A 19030-nucleotide genomic window follows, 5' to 3' on the forward strand; every position below is an offset into this window, starting at 1 on the left:
GACTATGCTATTAAGTTCTGAGTACATACTTACATCCATCATTGCTAGGGGCAAGATTATATGGTGAAGTGAGATAAAACTGAAATAACACCAAAAAATATATCAATACACAATAAAGTAATAAAATGCAGTAAAGAAAAGAGATTAATTAGTGTATTTAATCAAAACTCAACTCAAATTAAAAAATGTCATTTTTAGTACATTAAATTCAATGAATGTAAACTATTTAGCATGGAGTTAGTACCAAAAATATGTAAGTACTAAATAGATTGTAAAAAATTTTTTTTATTGCAACCATTATTAGTAAAAAAAATTTTCAACTAAATTATTACATTTTTCAAACACACATATACTTGCTAATTAATTTGTATTGTTCCCAGTAGTTAAACATGCTTAACAAAAATTATTTGTACAAGTGTGTCATGTATCTGTCAACATGACACTGTTTTGGTAAAGTAAGTTAAAACATTAACATTAAAATCTTCTGTTTTAAAAACTACCGTAATTTGATCTAAAAATAAAACCATAAAATCTTGTCTCTAATCATTCATTTCAAAGGGTCACAACAAAGATTCATGTTAATTCGGTTTACATAGGATGCAATCAATATTTTAAGACACTATGTTAAAAGCTCAGACAAAAAAAATATAATAATAGTGTTAGTGTCAAATTGTATCCTGGGATACAGTTTCACACAGTCCGCTTAAAGAATCTTTCAACAATAGAATATTATTAGGAATGGTGTCATGTGTTTATTGAACCCTCAAAAAGTACGAAGTTAACCATCACTTATGTATAGGGCCACGATTATATGGTGAATCGCGAAATCGCGAAATTTTCCGCGAATTTATATGGAAAATGCGAAAAAAAGCGATTTTTAAGAAAAACCGCTAAATAACACCGAAATTATACAATACAAGTCTCATATTTTAATGTGAAAAGCTTGATAGTCAAGACTTGCCCGGGTCCTGGTTGATAAGCTGGAAGAATTTCCTGCCTTGCATTTCTACGTGCTTCCTCTAATCAGCTTTAGGGCGCCGTCTGGTCAGCGTGTGTGTTAGTGAAGCGGGATGATAAGAGCGACGCTTAATGGTAGTTCTAGCGCGGTAAAACCTGCAAGTGCAAGGCTCTGAACTGGCGCGCAGTCATCTCGTTCCCGTCAGATAACTGTGAAATTTGATCGGTGACCGTAACATTATATGGCGGAAAAATAAAGATAAAGGTGTAATGCATTTCCCTCTGATACTTTCCAGAAATTTGTAACGGGTTTTTTACACCTAAAACTTCGAAAACATGCCGTTTAGCCATTTTATCTCCTCTAAATCCTCTTGATCCGATATCAAAAGAACCAGTTGGGCATTAACAAATTCTTAAATGCTTTTCGTAAACAGACTCCAGTCGGATATCTAGTGTAGTTTGGAAATCGCGTAGGTTTTTCGTGGCTGTGCGCGGCACACGACTGTAGTTGCCATGCGTCACGCGCCGAGAATGTTGTCCGGCAGGAAGGGCGAGTATAGTTCATTTGCGGTAAAAATGAATACTTTTACGGCCCTGCTAATTTTTTCCATTAAAGAAATTTTGAAGTTTCAGTGATTTTCCAGCGGAAATAATGTTGTGTAACTAACAAACAAATTGTATCAAAACAATTAACGGTAAATGGCTGTCACGGGGGCCCTTAAAAATTTTTCATTTTACCAGAAATGGACTATACAAACCTGGCTTTCGTCGCAGCACGCAGTATTGTGAAGGGGAGGAAGGATGTTGACAGTTTCACATGCCAAAGGACGTTGTGGGCGGAGGGGTAGAGAGACACGATGGTTTGTATGCCTGGGAGGGATGAACCTTGAAGTATGTCCAGGGGAAGGAGAGGTAAGCCGTATGACGTCATGCGCCCGCCGCCTGTGCTGCCGCCAGCCTGTCTAGAGATTCCCGCGCTCCCACAAGCTACTGCTGCCGTATTTTTAAGCAGAATGTCCGATTTTTTTCTCTCTTCTTATACGAACATTAGTACGATTATTATAAACCCACACAAAATATATGCTGCGTGTTAATTAATAGCTTTTTATAAGCTTTTATTGTGAGTTTTACCATTTTTTACCCTATTATTTTATTTTTGTTTTGGTGCCAAAATATCAGATTTTTTTTTTTGACGGTTCCTGAGAATGTATGGTACTTTTTAAAAGAAAATGTTTAACCAGAACATTAAAATGTTGATTACATGTGATTCTAAACAACACCACAGGCCCAACTGCTATTTTTTATGTCACAATCGTGAAATATATTGTGTAAGTACCATGAATAGCTTAAAAAACCCATATTTTTTTAAAAGACGAAATAACGACGAAATGTGTGGTTTTAAATGACAAAATCAGGTTCAAAATAAAACCATATAATCTTGGCTCTACTTATGTACAATAAGACTAGAGTAGATTTGGAAGTTTTAGCCCTTGGTGTTGATTGAAGGGAAATAAAGAATATAACATTTTTTTAGTTAGTGATAGGATTATCTTTTAAACTCATTCACTCTGCGTGTTTAAATGTCCAAAGAAAAGTAACTGATAATTGCATGTAAAACTAGAACTGAAGATTTATGAAAAATATTGAGAGACTGCAAATGTTTTCAGCTAAAAGACTTTTAGAATAGTTATGGAATGTGCAAATGCAAGATTTAGTTCCTAGCCGACCTGAAGATGACAGAGATGAATTCGACATGCAGCAGGCATCTATCTTGAAATGTTGGAAGTATCAAGAGTACCCCAATACAAAACCCACACAAGAAAGCATCTTGCACACTTCCAACATGAAAATACCACCCCCCCCCCCCCCCCACCCTACCAACCCCACCCAATCAGGTTTCATCCTCCACAGTGTGACACTAGCGAATGTGTATTTCATTAGCATAGCGAGTTGCTAAATAATGGAATGTTAACAGCAAACTACTTATACTAAATTACAGTGGATGGAAAAATGATTCTCAATATTTTTTTTTTGCACAAACCATTTATTCACATATTATTTTAAAATGACATTCAAAAATATGTAACAGTATAAAAAACTTAATGTAGAAACAGAACACAACCCAGGTATATAAATGCAAACAATGTGGAATGTTCAAGTTCTATGCATTATCAAAAATAAATGCAACCAATTCATACAAAAACTAAAACTACACTCAAAAACTCAAATATATATGACTAAATTAAGCTAAAGTAGTGTTTCATTAGTTTTAAAACAATGTGGATCCTCTTAAAAACAAAGGAACCATTGGAATGTTATAGTTTAAATTAGAGTCTGTTGAAAAAATTACATACTGTGATCATTTTGATTCTGTAAGTGAACTATTCTTCCAAACAAGTACCATATACTAACAATACTATTAAAATATAGTTATAAAAAAATATTTTTTTGAGCACCAGTATGACTGGGTTTTGTTAACCTAATCATCATAATTCCATTCTATTTTGTAGGATCACTCTCATTAAGATGTGTAATTAGTCAAAAAAAAAAAAAAATGAATTCCAGTACAAGTTTTTTTTTCTGTTTTTGAAAGGTCCTTAGGTATTATGATGGAAATTAAAGAATTTTTTGGAAGAGTCCAGACAGATCATGTGCTAGATAAAAGTAAAGCCAAATAATCAGATCACTAAACAATGACCAGAATATTTTAGTTTATCTAATTGTAAGAGATTTTATACAGGCCCTTTAAAACTTTATAAGACATTAGAGCCTTTCAATAAACAATTATTTACCTAACTTTGAGAACAGAACAACAATTCAAGAAAATGAACATGACTATTTTCCAAGTCAAAAATCCCTGTTCACTTTAAAAAGGACACCACTAATAAATTTACACAATAAAAATAGAATGTTCATCATAATATCAACATCACAACACTTATTAAGATAATTTTCTTTGCATTCCCTAAAAAATTCATTTTTCAGACTTATAACTGATAAATGAAAAACTAGGCAGTACATATGATTCTAAACTAATGATTCTAAACAGTGTAAAAGTCTGAAATTATAAGTGCCAGTAAATAAAAATAAATGTAATACAATGTAACGCTGAAACTTATGAAGCGTTGTGATTATTAGGAAGTAGGAACTGCATGTAGTTACTTAGTTCTGAACCATTGTAATCAAGTTAATTATTGAATTAACATTTTATATACTTAAAAAACACAATTACTTACATGGAAAAGAAGAAAAATAAAAATAAAGTGGGGACAAAAAATATGGCTGCACATACAAGCTGCCACTTCCAGTGAAAATTACCGAGTGATTATACAATACTGCACTGTCCTATTTGAAGCTTGATAGGTGCAGCATACAACTTTATCAAAATGTCACTAAAGACCACATTTTTATAATAAAGGTCATGGTGCACGAATAGAAAAAAAATCTCGGTTGGTACATTTGCAAAGAAAACACATTTTGTTCCAAGAAACAATTAAGTTTTAAGAGTTGATAGACAGAATTATGTCAGTAACAAAAAAATAAACTTAAACAGATTTACTCAAAAAGTTATTATAATTTGAGGTTTACGCCAGTTAAAAAGAACGGTGTCTTCATTTAACGGACAGGTTACGTTACCAAAAACTGTCCAGCAAGCATCAGTTAATTAAATAACATTTCTCCACAAGAAACAATGTTAATGTCCCAAGTTACATTCCTAGAACTTCCAAAAATGGCAGCTTTTATTATTTGACTATCTATCAATATATAATAAAATTGTATCTATAAATTGGACGTTTATGTAATGAATGGTAGAAAATCTTATTAACATGCAATGTAAAAACTTTACTGTCGGCTTGTGACTTGCCCGGGCGGCATGGTGGGATAATGTGTCGCAGCACAACCAACAAATCGAAACATTGTCATCTTGGATAAAGCAAGCGTAAAGGTTGTGAACAGATTATTCTGGTGATCTTGTCAAGAGCGAGTGTCAGAGAAAGAACAGTGAGCGTAACACGTGGCTGTTTCCCCTCAAATGCCTTTGATGGGGGCCATTATCGCACAACATATAACTGACGCCTAAATCTGACAAACAATAAGCTACGTTGAATTAAACGCATAAATGATAAGATTTCACTGAATGCAACACGCTTAGTCTTAGGCTGTTGCTTTCTTTATCACGCGTATCGTAAATATTAGTGCTGCGTTTTGCCCACACTTATTAGAGGGGCGGGAAAAAAAGATAAGCAAACGCTCTTCAAAATCCATTGTTATCAAAATCCATTGTTATCTTTTGATAACCATTATGCATGTGTGCAAGAATTATTCACGTGTGTACACAGTGAAGCACTTGGATATGAGTGCACAGACAGGCTATTCAAGAAGTACCAACCCCGCCCATACATAATCTACGACACGGAAATGTTTGCAGTCACGAGTTTGAAAGCTATATTAACAAAATTGAAGGTATGGAAATATAGTGTCTGTCTTAACAATTGTCCATTAAATGAGAAACTGATGCATATGATTAAGAATTCTTGTTTGCCAAAAATAAACAGTAAAACCCTCTTTAGGAAAATCTCAGCTAAGAAAATTTCTTGCAGCATAGGTAAGTTTGAAAAATTAAGCACTTGACCTAACAATACATACAATTTTAAACTTTTAATAAGTTTACCCTGTTAATAGGTCAGTCTAAATATTCTATATACTCGAGAAACCTTTTAAAATAGGATTTACTGCAAGTTTATTTTCAGCACATTCTACGGTCTCAGACTTTGAAAACTTGTTCCCGACTAGAGCTGGCAGCAGCAGCAGCTGTTCAAACTGACTTGGCAGTCCCTCCGGAATGGTTTGACGATGTGTGCGAAGCCTCTTTCTCGGCGATAAGGCTGAGAAGGTCGACTGGTGTCACAATGCAATCCACCACCTCGTGAGATTCCATCACTCCACCTGAATCAGCTGGCAACAAACAACAATTAACTGAAGAGGCTTGCTCGCTGTTTACAGGCCTACAAAACCATGCAACAGGTACAGGACTTTAATAAAAAAAAAAGGTACCTCGCTTTAATACTTTTTCAATTCCCTAAAAGATCATGCCGTAATTTATAGGTGTTGTTACATGAACATCAGGATTCAAAACCCGGGTCCTCTGAAGTACGATCACACGCTGCTAGCAGCCGAGTAAATAAATGAGACTGCACAACGGACATAACACAAACAGCATACGTGGATGCTTGGCGGTACTCACACATGCGTTCTGCGTGGACGCAGACAACAAAGTCCTCCTTGCAGAGCATGTGGGACACTCGGCCAACGGACGTGTCAGGTGTTACCCGGAGGAACTGTCGGAACAACGCCTTCTCCACCGGGTCGGAGGGCTTCACTCTGTCTCCAACCAGCTGAGACAACAGGTACTTCAGCATGACCATGCCTTTGAAGTGCCTGCACCGTAGACACACAACTATGTACACCAGATATCTAGGCGCTAATACATGGTCGTATAAAAATTTGCTTTGGACTAAGGTTTCAGATACTATTAAGATGGTTTTGAATTATTCAAAATTTGATGGTAAGTAAGTTTTGAATTAGTTTTTATTTTAACCCATTTTTACAGCAATAATTCGTCTCATCAAAAATTGATCCAGCCAAAGGTTTTAGACATTTATATGTATCAGTAAAAACCTGTGAGCCAGTTTTCAGTACTCGCCAGATATGTGGAACATGTAACCTCGTTAACAAGCAAATTTATGTGCTCTCATGTTACAAATGCCATGTTTTATCGCAGTCACACATTTGATACTAAAACGAAGTTTGAAAATTAAGGTGTGAATTTTATGCAAAAAAAGCATTTTTGTTGAGGTAAATAAAGTTGTTCATAAAAACCAAACCTATTAATGGAAAATATGTTTATTTAAAAAGTAGAGTACATATTGTTATTACTGTATTTTCCTATATAACTACTATACTACCTGATGGCAAATTAAAAACCGATTGCTGTTGCACAGTGCTTTATCATGTCATGCTTACTATCTACACAAAGCGCTTGGACTTACAGTCGGACCAAAAACAAATGCAAGATTTTTTTCTTCAAATTTTGACACCCTAAAATAACAGTGTGATGATTATGCGAGGGCGACGATTATGCGATAAAACCCAGTACACTTACAATATGAAACTTGGACACAAACTAGACTTCTTAAAAATAATGCCAAACGTGATAAGCATAAACGAGAATCTTTTATTCACCCACATGTCTTAACACAAACAACATGTAATTTCTGCACCCGCCACGAGAATTCATTGCCGGGGCAGCTATGTTGACTATTGAATCATTTGATTTGGCAGAGCGAAATTAAAAAAAAAAAAAGCAGCTTCTATAAAAGTGAAAAGGACTTGGGAACAAATAATACTAAACCCCATCTTTGGACCTGTTAAAGCTAAGTTTAACACTATGAAAATTTTTCCTTTGGCTTTGTGAAATTTGGTTCACGCCATCCCCATCGATGGCAGCACATTCTCATTCCATTCACAAAATTACCCCCCACCAAATGCCGTGCTCTTTCTGTTCGCCAAGGGCTTAAAGCGAGGCAGCTCAACCATGATTGGAAAGCAGCGCACAAAGCGAATAACGAGCCGGAGGTGTGCACTCACCCTGTCTCGCTGACGGCCGGAAGCTGGGCGCACCCTTCCTTCTTCATGACCCGGACGGCCTCTTGGCACGCGATGCCGGGCAGCAGGCTCCGCGGTGCCTTGAGCCCCAGGCGGGAAACTTTCAGGTCCCGCCACCTGCACACGGCACGGCTCTCACAGTCCTCCGCACACTAGTGACGCCACAAATATTCCCATTCCCAAACATTCACACCTTTCTTGACATTCGCATTCAAAAAAATTCACGCGAATACGAATACCAGAAGAAAATAAATAAAGACAAAAAAAATGATTTCTTAGCATTTTTATTAGATGATTTTTTCTTACTACTGTTTTAAAATATTACTTAAGTTTTTTCATGAAGGTAACCTTGCAATTTTATATTTTACTAGCTGCCCGACCCGGCTTCGCACGGTTGTATTAATGGGGGGGAAAAAAAAATTTAGATTAAATCTCTTATTTACAGTTATAATAAATGAAATAAAATGAAAATTAATTAATTTTGACAAAAACTTAATACAATGCTTTGTAATGTACCGAAGAAAAAACGAATATCAGCGATGGTTTACCGACTCTCGAGCACGCAACGTTGTCATGGAGACGAAGTACCCACTGTTTCCCGGGCTTAAACACCAATCAACATTGGTAATCAGTTTATTATTAATTATAAATTATTAAGACCATTAATCGAAATAAAAACTATCCTACATCTCAAGTTGGAAAAAATTACACATAAATGCCAATTTTCATCGAAATCGGTTGACTTGGTGAAGAGTTCACTGGAAACAAACATCAGGACACTGGATTTATATATATTAAGATTAACCCCTGAATTTAATATTAAGTAATAGGTAATAAAGCTTAGAAAAAATGCATAAAGAAATTTAAACAAACAAAAACATATTCTTCTCTTAAACTTTTATCTGTCTTTACTCACACATCATTTCTCTCGACGGCCCAGCCAATGCTTATGTTAACAAGAATAAAAAATATCCATTTCCTGGCAGTTTCCTCTTTTAGTGTCTACACTTAACGCTGGTCGGACATGTGAATGCACCGCCACACAGCCCCGCCACGCTGGGCCACCTCGCTCGGCAGCTCACCAGTTGCGCTGGCACGGGTCGTCTGGAAGCAAGCACCGAGCGTGCATCCACTGGTCGCTCACGAGCTTGCTCATGTAGTTGCGGATCGAGTCCGGCAGGACCACCACGCATCGCTGGCCTTCCTTCAGGTCCGCCGCGGCTCGCAACGCCACGGACAGGGCGGACCCACTGCTGCCACCTGTATGCAAACAACAAGGCTGGAGCACAAGCTCGTCTGCTGCCCAGAGGCCAAACATCACGATACAAGTGTCTTTCCCGACACCTACAGCACCTACAGGATAACCCTCTAAGAAAACTTTCTACATAATAAGTAGGGAAAAGATATGATGATTCACGAAAAAACCAGAAACCATGTCAATACGCTGTAAAACATATACATAGCACCAAAATGCAAGTTAAATCATGAAATCAAGCAGCATGTTACCAGAACTTCATTCCAATCACAAAAAAAAAAAAAGTTACATTTCAATGCCTGAATTTAAGGAATGTCATTATTTCCATAATAAGTTTGTACCAAAGCACATAGATCAGAAAAATATATTTAATTCGTTTGATCAATAATCTCTTATAGAATCACTTTTGATCTATAAATGCTCACTGATTTATTTTTACTGTTCTAAATGTAATTTGCCAATAATTTTGTCATGAAATTGCAGCATGACAATATTACACTATTTTGGTGGAATAAGTACTACAAAACAGAATTTATGAAAATAAAAACAACAACAGTGAATCTTCTGTTATAAAAATCAAAATTAGACTAAAATAACAAACCATAAATTAATTTAGAAAATTTATTAATACTAATCATCTTACTCCTTTTAATAAATTTTCCCTGTTAATAAATCTAAAATTCTAAGTACCTTGAGAAAATTCTTACTATAGATCCACTATATTTATTTGCCCAATATACTCTTTAAACACATTTTTCTGGGTGATTAATAATGCTACTGAAGCTTAACGTCTCAACAGTTTAGTAATGAATTATGTATATACAGTACTCAAAATTTAAGTTCAAGTGGAAAAGGAATACGCCCAGGCGTTTAGTAAGGAAACATTCTGGCATTTGCCTCGAAAATCATAGAAAACTGAAATTGGAATGGCCAGATCAGGATTCAAACCAAGGTTGCCTTATTCAGAACGTTGGACAAACTCACCACAAAGAAGTCCTTCTTCTCGAATTAACCTCCTTGCCAAAGGCAAAGATTCCTTGTCGTTAGACTTGTACCATTTGTCGACCACAGAACGATCTGAAATTGTCCACATAGAGCTCACTGTAGTCTCACGTTAATGTTTTACATAAATAATGCCACAATACTTCTTAGATTTTAAATTTTCACAGCAAAATCTTATTATGAAGTTTGTCAACTATGATTATAAACATGTACTTATTCATCTCTTTCTGAAATACTTCTTAAACTTCTAACAAAAGATTTACATTTATATAAACAATTGTATCTAGCATTCTATAAAGAAGTATATGCATAGGTACAAAAACTGAAGACTCGTTAAATATAGTATCCAAGATCATTACAAGGATAGTTAGTTAAAAATGTAGTCCATTTTATAAAACAAAAACTAATCCATATGAGATAACAAATGATAAGTAAAAGAGAACAATGAAAGTCATCACATTAAACATGTACAAAAAAATCTCATTTTGTGATGAAATAATAATAATAATGATAATAATTTATAAGTATAATTAACTAAAAAATAATGTGAAGTTTCTGCAGAACATTCTAAACATTTAAAACTTTTAACATAAGTTGCAGACAAGAATATCACCATGTCTCAGCCTTCATGGATGTAATGTTTGTCTGTAAAGTTAAAGCAATCATTACATGAAAAAAAGTGTGATACCGGAAATAATACACAAAAAGGCCATATATGATTGGGCAGAAATAGCAAGAAAAAAATGATTTAATACCAATTTGAAGGGGAACAAAACCAAGGTGTCTATGGGTCTATATAAGAAAATAAAAGTGACCTTGTTCTACACTTTTAAATGTATTTTTGTAATCTTATGTATAAACTGACATATGCCTTGTAAATATCTGTCATTGATTTCATATTCTCTCGGTGGCCAAATTTATTTTCTCCCCTTCTAGAGTTAATTTTTAAATGGGGAGTGTAGCAAAAACTGCACTCTCGTTGAAACATCACTATTTTTCCATCCTAAGGAGATCAAGATTTTGAAATCTAGAGCTGGACATTTTCAGGCCTACCACTCTCTTACTGAAGTTTGTTTTCCTAGAGTTTTCCCTGTACAGCCAAATATTGTTCCCATTTCTCATCAATCAATCTCGCAAGATAACAAATATATGAACAAATATTTACCAAAACCATACATAAAATGTTAAATTGACCACAAAACCTTTTTTCTGCACAATGCAGTTTGTAATTTTATCTACTTCAATGCAATGCAACCAATGCTACCAAGTCTGCAATGTAAAACCACAATGTCTTAACAAAAATTTAAGCCATTAATCAATAAAGAGTTAACTCATCAAATTTTTCTCTCTCATTTCATTAATGATGAAAACAGATTTTTACTTCATATGAATTTGCGATTAAAATACATACCAGTTTTAGGAGATTAAAAATTACTGATCCAGCTGGGTAACTAATATTTTGTAATTTTTTTTTTTTAAATGATTTTCCTTGTCTGCGAGATCCCTGATTTCAGATACTTTTATCACCCTCTCCACAGTTGAAGACTTTGCAGGGACTTTCTTCATAGCAGACACGCTGTAAGCACGACCAGACAATACTTGAGCCCATCGGTGAGAAACCACGCACCCAGAACAGTCGGTATGAAGTCGTAGCCGATCCCCTCCACCTCGTAGAACGTGACGTCCGTGTCGTTGAGCTCGGCCGGCTCCGACAGGACAGAGCCCTCGGGGTCCGCCCCCACGACGATGCACGAGGGGCAGACCTCCTTCAGCTTGCGGGCGACGCCCGTGATGGTCCCGCCGGTGCCGGCGCCCATCACCACCATGTCCACCCGGCCCCCGCACTGCTGCCAGATCTCCTCCCCCGTCCGGTCGTAGTGCGCCAGGGGGTTGCCCGCGTTGCGGTACTGCACACACCCCGGCGGGCACTCGTTACAGCAACATGCCCGGTCAGGGGTGTACTCGTGTTGGTGAGGCGGGATGATAAGTGCGACCTTCGCTGGTGCTTCTAGCGAGGTATCGCCTCTAAGCGCAAGGTTGTGGCGCCCAGTCTTCTCGTCATGCATAGGACAACCATGAGATCTGAGTGGTGACCATTACATTATCCGGTTGAGAAACGAGGATAAATGTTTAATACAAGTCTATACTAGAGTGCTTTCAGGAATCTCTACCAGGTGTTTCATGCCTGAACACCATCCTGCAAACATTCGTATTTAGCCATTTCCGCTCTTCTAAAAATACATTTTTCAAAAACGAAATACGGACACGTAACTCTACTCATCCGCCCTCAGCGTATTCTTGAATGTTTTTCGTCACTCTGACATCTTAGGCAAGACTTTTCAAATATTATCTTTTCAAATCGCACAGTTTTTTTTCTGAAGCTCTGCACACCGCATGTACGCCCGGGTAGGTGGGGGGCCTAAGTATGCTGACAGAGATTCACAGTATAAATTCATACAAATGTTAGCACAGAATGCAAACTTAGGTCAAAATTTGCAAAAAAACTTGAAAACCATTTATTACTACAGTAGCAGCACAACTGGACAACAGAAGGTGAGTGTATTAACACAAGATGTAGGCAAGAGAGAGTGAGTGCACCAAATATCTTAAATCTGTTAGGAGTTTGTTATGCTGATTTTGCTGATTTACTAAAAAAAAAATATTCTATTGGGGGCTACACAGATTCAGTAACCAAGATTGGATAAAATTTTTGAGATGGAAAATTTGAAGTTCAAATCTACACAAACATGCAAACCCAGACCTGCCAACATTCAAATTTAAAAAATCATGAGGTCCTCGATAAAAATTGTCAGGCCCATAAATACAGGTTAGATATAAAAAACAACAAATGAGAATCTTTAAATTTAAGTGACATACCTGTACATATGTTACATGGTCTCTGCTTCAAAATTTATTTCAACAAATTATAGGTTGCAGATTTAATTTAGTTGAACATAATTTAGCGCTGTCGTGTAGTGATCATGCAGGGCCGCAACTAAAAAAGATGTAAAATAACATTCTGCTCGTGTAACACTATTATCACTGTTCACAGCAAAATTAATTTTTTTATTGGAAGCAATACACTTCACGTGTTAGTTGTGTTTTTTTGTAGCAACATGTTTCACAATGTCTCCTCTTCCACTATGCGAGATAGAAAAATCAGCACGGCACACGCTACAAAACACAAAATTGCTTCCTTTACGTGACTCGAGTATTGATGGAAACTCGTTACTGTAAGCTTTCGTAAAACTTGTTTTGTAACTTTTACAAACAAAATCTTGGGGCCCCAAAAAATCGTGAGGAAACACTATTTTGGCGTGAGGGCGTGAGATGGACCTTAAAATCGTGAGCCTCACACCAAAATCGTGAGAGTTGGCAGGTCTGCAAACCGTTTACAACCCTACCATAAAAAAAATATTAATAACTGTAATTAACTTTATGAATACTTAAGCAACTAAGGTTACATAAGAAGCGGTTACAGTCTTCACTACAGGCCTAAATTCTTTGTGAGTTTCTATTAGGGCATACTACTAGCGATTAAAATTTTTCCTCACGACACTGGTATTTCACATGAATCTAGTTCGCTCGTTCACACACACTTATCTACAGCTGCACCACACAAGGCTCACTTAAGGCCTTTCAAGGACCTGAGATAATGTGAAAATGACCATGCAATTGCTAGGGGACTTGTGCAAGAGTTGACTCCACCAGCAATTGGTACACAGCTGATTCATTTCTGTAGATAGCCATGGCCCAATTAGGAGAGACCAAAGGTCTGATCCAGTATTCAACCTTGGCCAGTACGATCCACCACATTCTATGGAAATAATTTGTTATTGCTCTGCTTAGCTGGTATTGAAATTCTAAGTTTCATGCATTACATTGTGAGTGATTTTCCCACAATATTATTCTTAATATAGTCTTGCAGATTATGAACTATGGAAATTAGAAAGAAAAAAAAAAAAGGAAAAAAAAAACATTAGTTACAAAAAATTAGGTTCATAAATATATATAATAGTGAATAGAAATAAACACTATTGTTACTGTAAGAAACACCAACAAATTATTTTGGAGAATTATTAGTGAAAGTTAAATATTAAGTGAAGTACTTTTACTTTTGTTTCATTTGCCTTACAAAATTTTCCCTTTCCCCAAACAGTAAAAAAATAGTATGGTTACAAAAAAAAAAGGTATCTGCAATTAACATGTTAACAACATGCAAAAAAAACTAGTACATGTAAAACATGAGCTACAACAAAGAGTTTATGCAACTTCAAAGTAAAGACAACAAAAAAAAAGTGTCACAATCATGCAAGATTCCATTTATATAAGTCAAAACAAAAATGAAAACTCTAGTAAACACCCAAATATACAAACATACACCTAACATAAAAACTTGGCCTCAAAAACTAAAATGTAAAAACGTTAAATTTTCTTTACCTGGTCCAGAATAATCGAATTGGGAATTTCCTTGTTAAGTCTCTGGGAGACAGCTATGAGCCCCTCCGGGGAGTCAAATGAAGCGGACGTGGGGGTCCGCACTATCTCTGCCCCAAGAGCTCGAAGCACGTCCACTTTCTCGTTCGACATCTTCTCCGGCATGACTATGACGCAGCGATACCCTTTCACGGCAGACGCCATCGCCAGGCCGATACCTAACCACACCAGGCCATTCACGTTAACAGATAAGTGACACTGTTTCCTGTACAATTATTTAAAACTTCACAAGCATCAAGGAAACTGTTACCTGTATTCCCCGACGTTGGCTCGATGATGACAGATCCTGGTTTCAGAAGACCTTTCTCCTCCGCGTCCTCAATCATGCGGAAACCAATACGGTCCTTAACGCTGCCGCCAGGGTTCAAGTATTCACACTTTGCCACTAGGAAATACATACCACATTAACAACATATTAGGTACATCAAGCTATCCAGGCAATCAAAAAATTGATGAGCTACTTAGGTACAGAAAGGTCTATCCCAGAATATGCACATAAGTAATTACTCAAGTCCCATTTTTATAAGAAGTTAATATTTCACAACTATCTGTTATTTGCAAGAATATGGTTCCTCTATTTGGTTTATTTTTCACTCTGAGATTAAATGTTTGTTTCATGAAAAATAATGCTAGCACACAAGCGTATTTCTTTAACCCCCAACCCCAGAGGATTATTATTAATTTCAGTGATACAAGCTGTACTGTATTTATACAGTAGTTGGGTAGGCAAACTTTGATTTTAGCATCATTCTTCTGGAGACTAACGTGCAAGACATAAGCTTAGTCCAAAACACTTATAAACATTACAACATAATTATTATTTTAAAATATATTTTTCACAAACTAGCAAGTTTATAACTGCCCATCATGCATGAGATACACAGCGTCAATGATTTAGCATACAGTTATACACGAGAATTAGGCCAGGTTCTCCTTATGGAGAGAACTAAGCCAGCTGCCTGGTGCAAGGTGTTAAATGGTAAGTCAATGGATTCACATTCTAGAGGATCCATGTTTGAATCCCGGCCTGGCCACCCTGATTCAGTTTTTCATCAGGGTGTCTATACATACCTGGGGCGGTATTCCAAGACGTTCAGGTAAGGTAAAAAATAAGCACTGCCTTGTTGCGATACAACCATAACCTAACTAGCGGGTCATATTTCAAACGGAATCCCAATAAGGAAACAAATAGACAACCATTTTAAAAAAACAGTGCCCTGCGCATGGCTAAACACTGGTTACAATACATTCTAGTGGACATCTCACAATCATCAATATGTACAATTGTTACGGAAAAAATTTCAGCACCATCACACAAAAATAGAACAGCATTTCTAATATTCTCACATACTTTTAAATTTGTGATTATTTCTTGTTTGGCCATTAATCTGTATAAAATGTTTTCCCAGATAGTTTTGCTAACATAGAGTTTCATTTGGAAATTTCATGAAAGAGGCATCAAACTGCTTCTACTAACCTAATCTAAGCCAAATCGATGAGTTCCGGCTTGGACCTTCCCCTTGTAAGTTATTTATACCTATCTAGATATTAAGTCAGTTCCTTCGGTTTAGTTGGTTAATTGGGAAGCGGATATTCCAGACCACCCCCCGCAAAACCTTAACATAAAAAGCTACTGGGTTCAATAAGTTAAACTAAAGTTCTCACACAATGGCATAAAAGACTTTCTACGGTCCAGTACCTACACATTTCACACTTGATTCCAAAAGACTTCGGAATGTTGTTCAAACGAACCAATGGCGTATGGCCAATGGCATGGAGTATGTTCGGTAAAATGTTCTTCCGTGGTTCCCTGAAAAAGGAGATGAGGTTCAGCAAACTGTCTCAGTTTAACATTAGTTACAACATTTTAACATATTATACATGTATAGCATAGAACATAAATAAACAGATGAATAAGGATCAAAAAAAGGCTAATCATATCCACAACTTGGAAAGAAGAGAAAAGATTAAATCTCAAACTTTTGCAAACATCTCACAATACCACTTGTGAAATCCAACACAGTAGCAAAAAGCTGCTGTTAAAAAAGATAAATAAATAAATAAAAGAACCCACTTTAGCCAATTCAAATCCTTTAAAATGTAATATTTCAATATTATAACAATGGGGAAAAATTCTCGAATACTGAGTCACACAGCTACATACACAACACAAACAGAGAGAGACAGAGAGAAAGAAACTGAAAGATATCGAAAAGAAGATAGACAAGATAAAAAATATCTATGTTAAAAACATTTTGACAAGCTTTATTTAATATACTATTATTACCATTAGACCTTTCTTGCAAGGTCAAGATTACATAATAATGAAAATCATTTTTGAATAAAAAGTACAATGAAGTCCCCGAAATTCCAAAATTACTGGGACCGGACTCTTTTCGGATTAACAAATTTTTCAGGTGAGTGAATAATTCTTAGAATAAATTTAAATTTCATAAAAACCTGTGATTACATAAATATACATACATAGTTTATTTTATAAAGTCTGTTTAAACATAACTAAGTCTTGGGATGAAATGGGTGTTAAGAGAGCAGAATGCATCATATTACAGTACCTAGTGTAAGTTATTCTAACCACAAATGATACACACTAACGATACATACGATACATAGAAAACTATATATGTATTATTTAGTATCACTGTGGTTTAACTGTAACCTTAGTCCTTTTTGACTTTTGGTTTCGGATCGAGCAGACTTTCAGATTATCGGGACTCCACTGTACTTAACAAATTAATTCAATAACCTGAGTACAGCAGCAGTTACTGGCCTATCGCAAGAAATGACTGCTCTGGCTACTGCAGCAGTGAATGAAGTCTGATCACAGGATTTAACCACTAGGTTAAATATATATATACAAGCTACAGCACTGGTCAAGGAAGAATTGAATGGTGTTAAAAGTACACAAGACCTAGATGGTTAGTTTACAAGGTCAGTACTAAAAGAAGTTTATTGCCGAAAGGGGTGGGAAATACAGGCGGCAGAGAATTACAAGTACCTACCTAGGGATAACCCTACTTAATGACCTAGAATGGGGGAAGCAGGTACAGAGGGTGGTAAAGAAGGTGATGAGGGGAGTGAGATTGATTAACAGGACGAGAAGGGAACAGGAAGAGAGGTAAAGGTAAAAGCATACGCCATGTTGGCGAGACCGGTGAGGGAGGATGCGGCAGCGGTTTGGGATGTTTATCTTGACATGGAAATAAAAGAGCTGGAGAAGGTACAGCACAGGTCAGCATAATGTGTAATGCATATGTGAAGGAGAAAGGAGACAATCAGTGATGAACAAGGAGCTAGGGCAGGAAACAGTAATGGGGAGGTCATGGGTAGAAAGGCTGGTGAGACTGTTAAAAATGATCAAGGGGTTGAAGACTGCTGGGATACAAATTGTACAGAGGTGAATACAGATGGAGGAGACCCCATGAAGTGGAAAAAAATTCCTGTTGAGGATATGGTGGGAGTGGAATGGGCTTGTGGAAGTGAGAGGTGCACCTACAGAGCAAGACAAAGAAATGGTAGTGTGTAGTATGTACGAGAAATAATCCTTGCCCAAATGCAGGTTTACCCCCCCCCCCCCCCCCCAAAAAAAAAAAAACAAAAAACCAAATCTATTCAATTTTAAGTGGTTTGCAGTTTTAAACAGTTCATAAGGTTTGGTTAGGCACGTCACTCAAAGGCATGTACATATAAAAAGTGGGACCTTAAAAACTATACAAAATGCAGAAAAGTGTAATATTTGAGAATGTATAAAAATTCATTCTTCTGTACTTCATTACTGGTGTAAACTTTACTTAACAAATATACAGTGTAAAAACTGAACTATACTTAATTTTACCCCTCACACATTAAAACTATCTATCTTTCAATAACTTGCCCTTTAAATAGGATCCCACAATGTTATTTGTCACTACAAGTGTTTATGAGATAAATTACTGTTAGGCTAGTAAGTACTGAAAAACACCATATTCGGAATTTGTATTTTATTGAAGAGCACTTACTCCAGGAAATTACCCAGTAAAAAAAAAAAAAAAGTAACTACTCACAGTTTATGTTTAGTGTGCGGCGAGTCGCTGGGGCTCATTCCCGGTCGCCACGTACATTTGCTCGGAAGATCTGGACGAACGAAATCCATTTCGGATATCGGCCTAACTGGTCAATGTATACATACACCGCTCCGACTTCGTATTTATTGACCTGAAAAAATGTGGAAATAACAAATTTCACAACTAAAACCAACACATTGCAAAAGAATTAACGAAGTTTACGTAGCAGGCAATCGACCCGCCACCACCTGTTTGCCTACCTCTCGCAGAAAGCAGTAGGTACGTAAAACAGTAAAGCCTTCTTTATTTAACTTAAAAATAACTGCAGACAAATGGCTTATACTGCATCAAGATTCTAATTTATAGCGGACAGACTTTGACCTTTGATCCGCCAAAGCTCAGAACTTTTCACATCCCATTCTTCGGAATCGCAAACAAAGACCAAAAAATAACAAATACCGCCATCTACGCATGCGCTTGATACAGCTGGTCCACAGTCATGTATACATATATATTGGTGGAGTGGCCCAAGTGGCCCACAACCATCACAAGATGCACACAAGGTCGGCGACGCTTTATTTACTCTATGAGG

General features: G+C 36.5%; 1 protein-coding gene across 1 annotated transcript; it reads right to left on the reverse strand.

The window, feature by feature from the left end:
* Window positions 1-2980: 2980 nt before the first annotated feature.
* On the reverse strand, window positions 2981-19030 carry LOC134535998 (cystathionine beta-synthase). The gene is made up of 11 exons (XM_063375485.1): window positions 18699-19030; window positions 18439-18589; window positions 16081-16187; window positions 14628-14762; window positions 14321-14535; window positions 11508-11787; window positions 9863-9955; window positions 8706-8883; window positions 7606-7740; window positions 6203-6396; window positions 2981-5913 (listed from the first exon to the last, which is right to left on the reverse strand). The coding sequence occupies exons 2-11, from the start codon at window positions 18525-18527 to the stop codon at window positions 5774-5776; spliced, it is 1566 nt and encodes a 521-aa protein (XP_063231555.1). The 5' UTR covers window positions 18528-18589; window positions 18699-19030; the 3' UTR covers window positions 2981-5773.

This window comes from Bacillus rossius, chromosome 10 (assembly GCF_032445375.1).
Source record: "Bacillus rossius redtenbacheri isolate Brsri chromosome 10, Brsri_v3, whole genome shotgun sequence".
Taxonomy (NCBI): Eukaryota; Metazoa; Arthropoda; class Insecta; order Phasmatodea; family Bacillidae; genus Bacillus; species Bacillus rossius.

What these genes read in the sequence shown, in the direction of transcription:
- LOC134535998 (XM_063375485.1), bottom strand. Translation starts at nt 18,527, where the DNA reads ATGGATTTCGTTCGTCCAGATCTTCCGAGCAAATGTACGTGGCGACCG. An exon ending in CCGCACACTAAACATAAACT is followed by an intron (nt 16,188 to 18,438) that starts GTGAGTAGTTAC and finishes CTCCTTTTTCAG; the next exon opens with GGAACCACGGAAGAACATTT. An exon ending in CCGGCCGTCAGCGAGACAGG is followed by an intron (nt 6,397 to 7,605) that starts GTGAGTGCACAC and finishes TCTACGGTGCAG; the next exon opens with GCACTTCAAAGGCATGGTCA.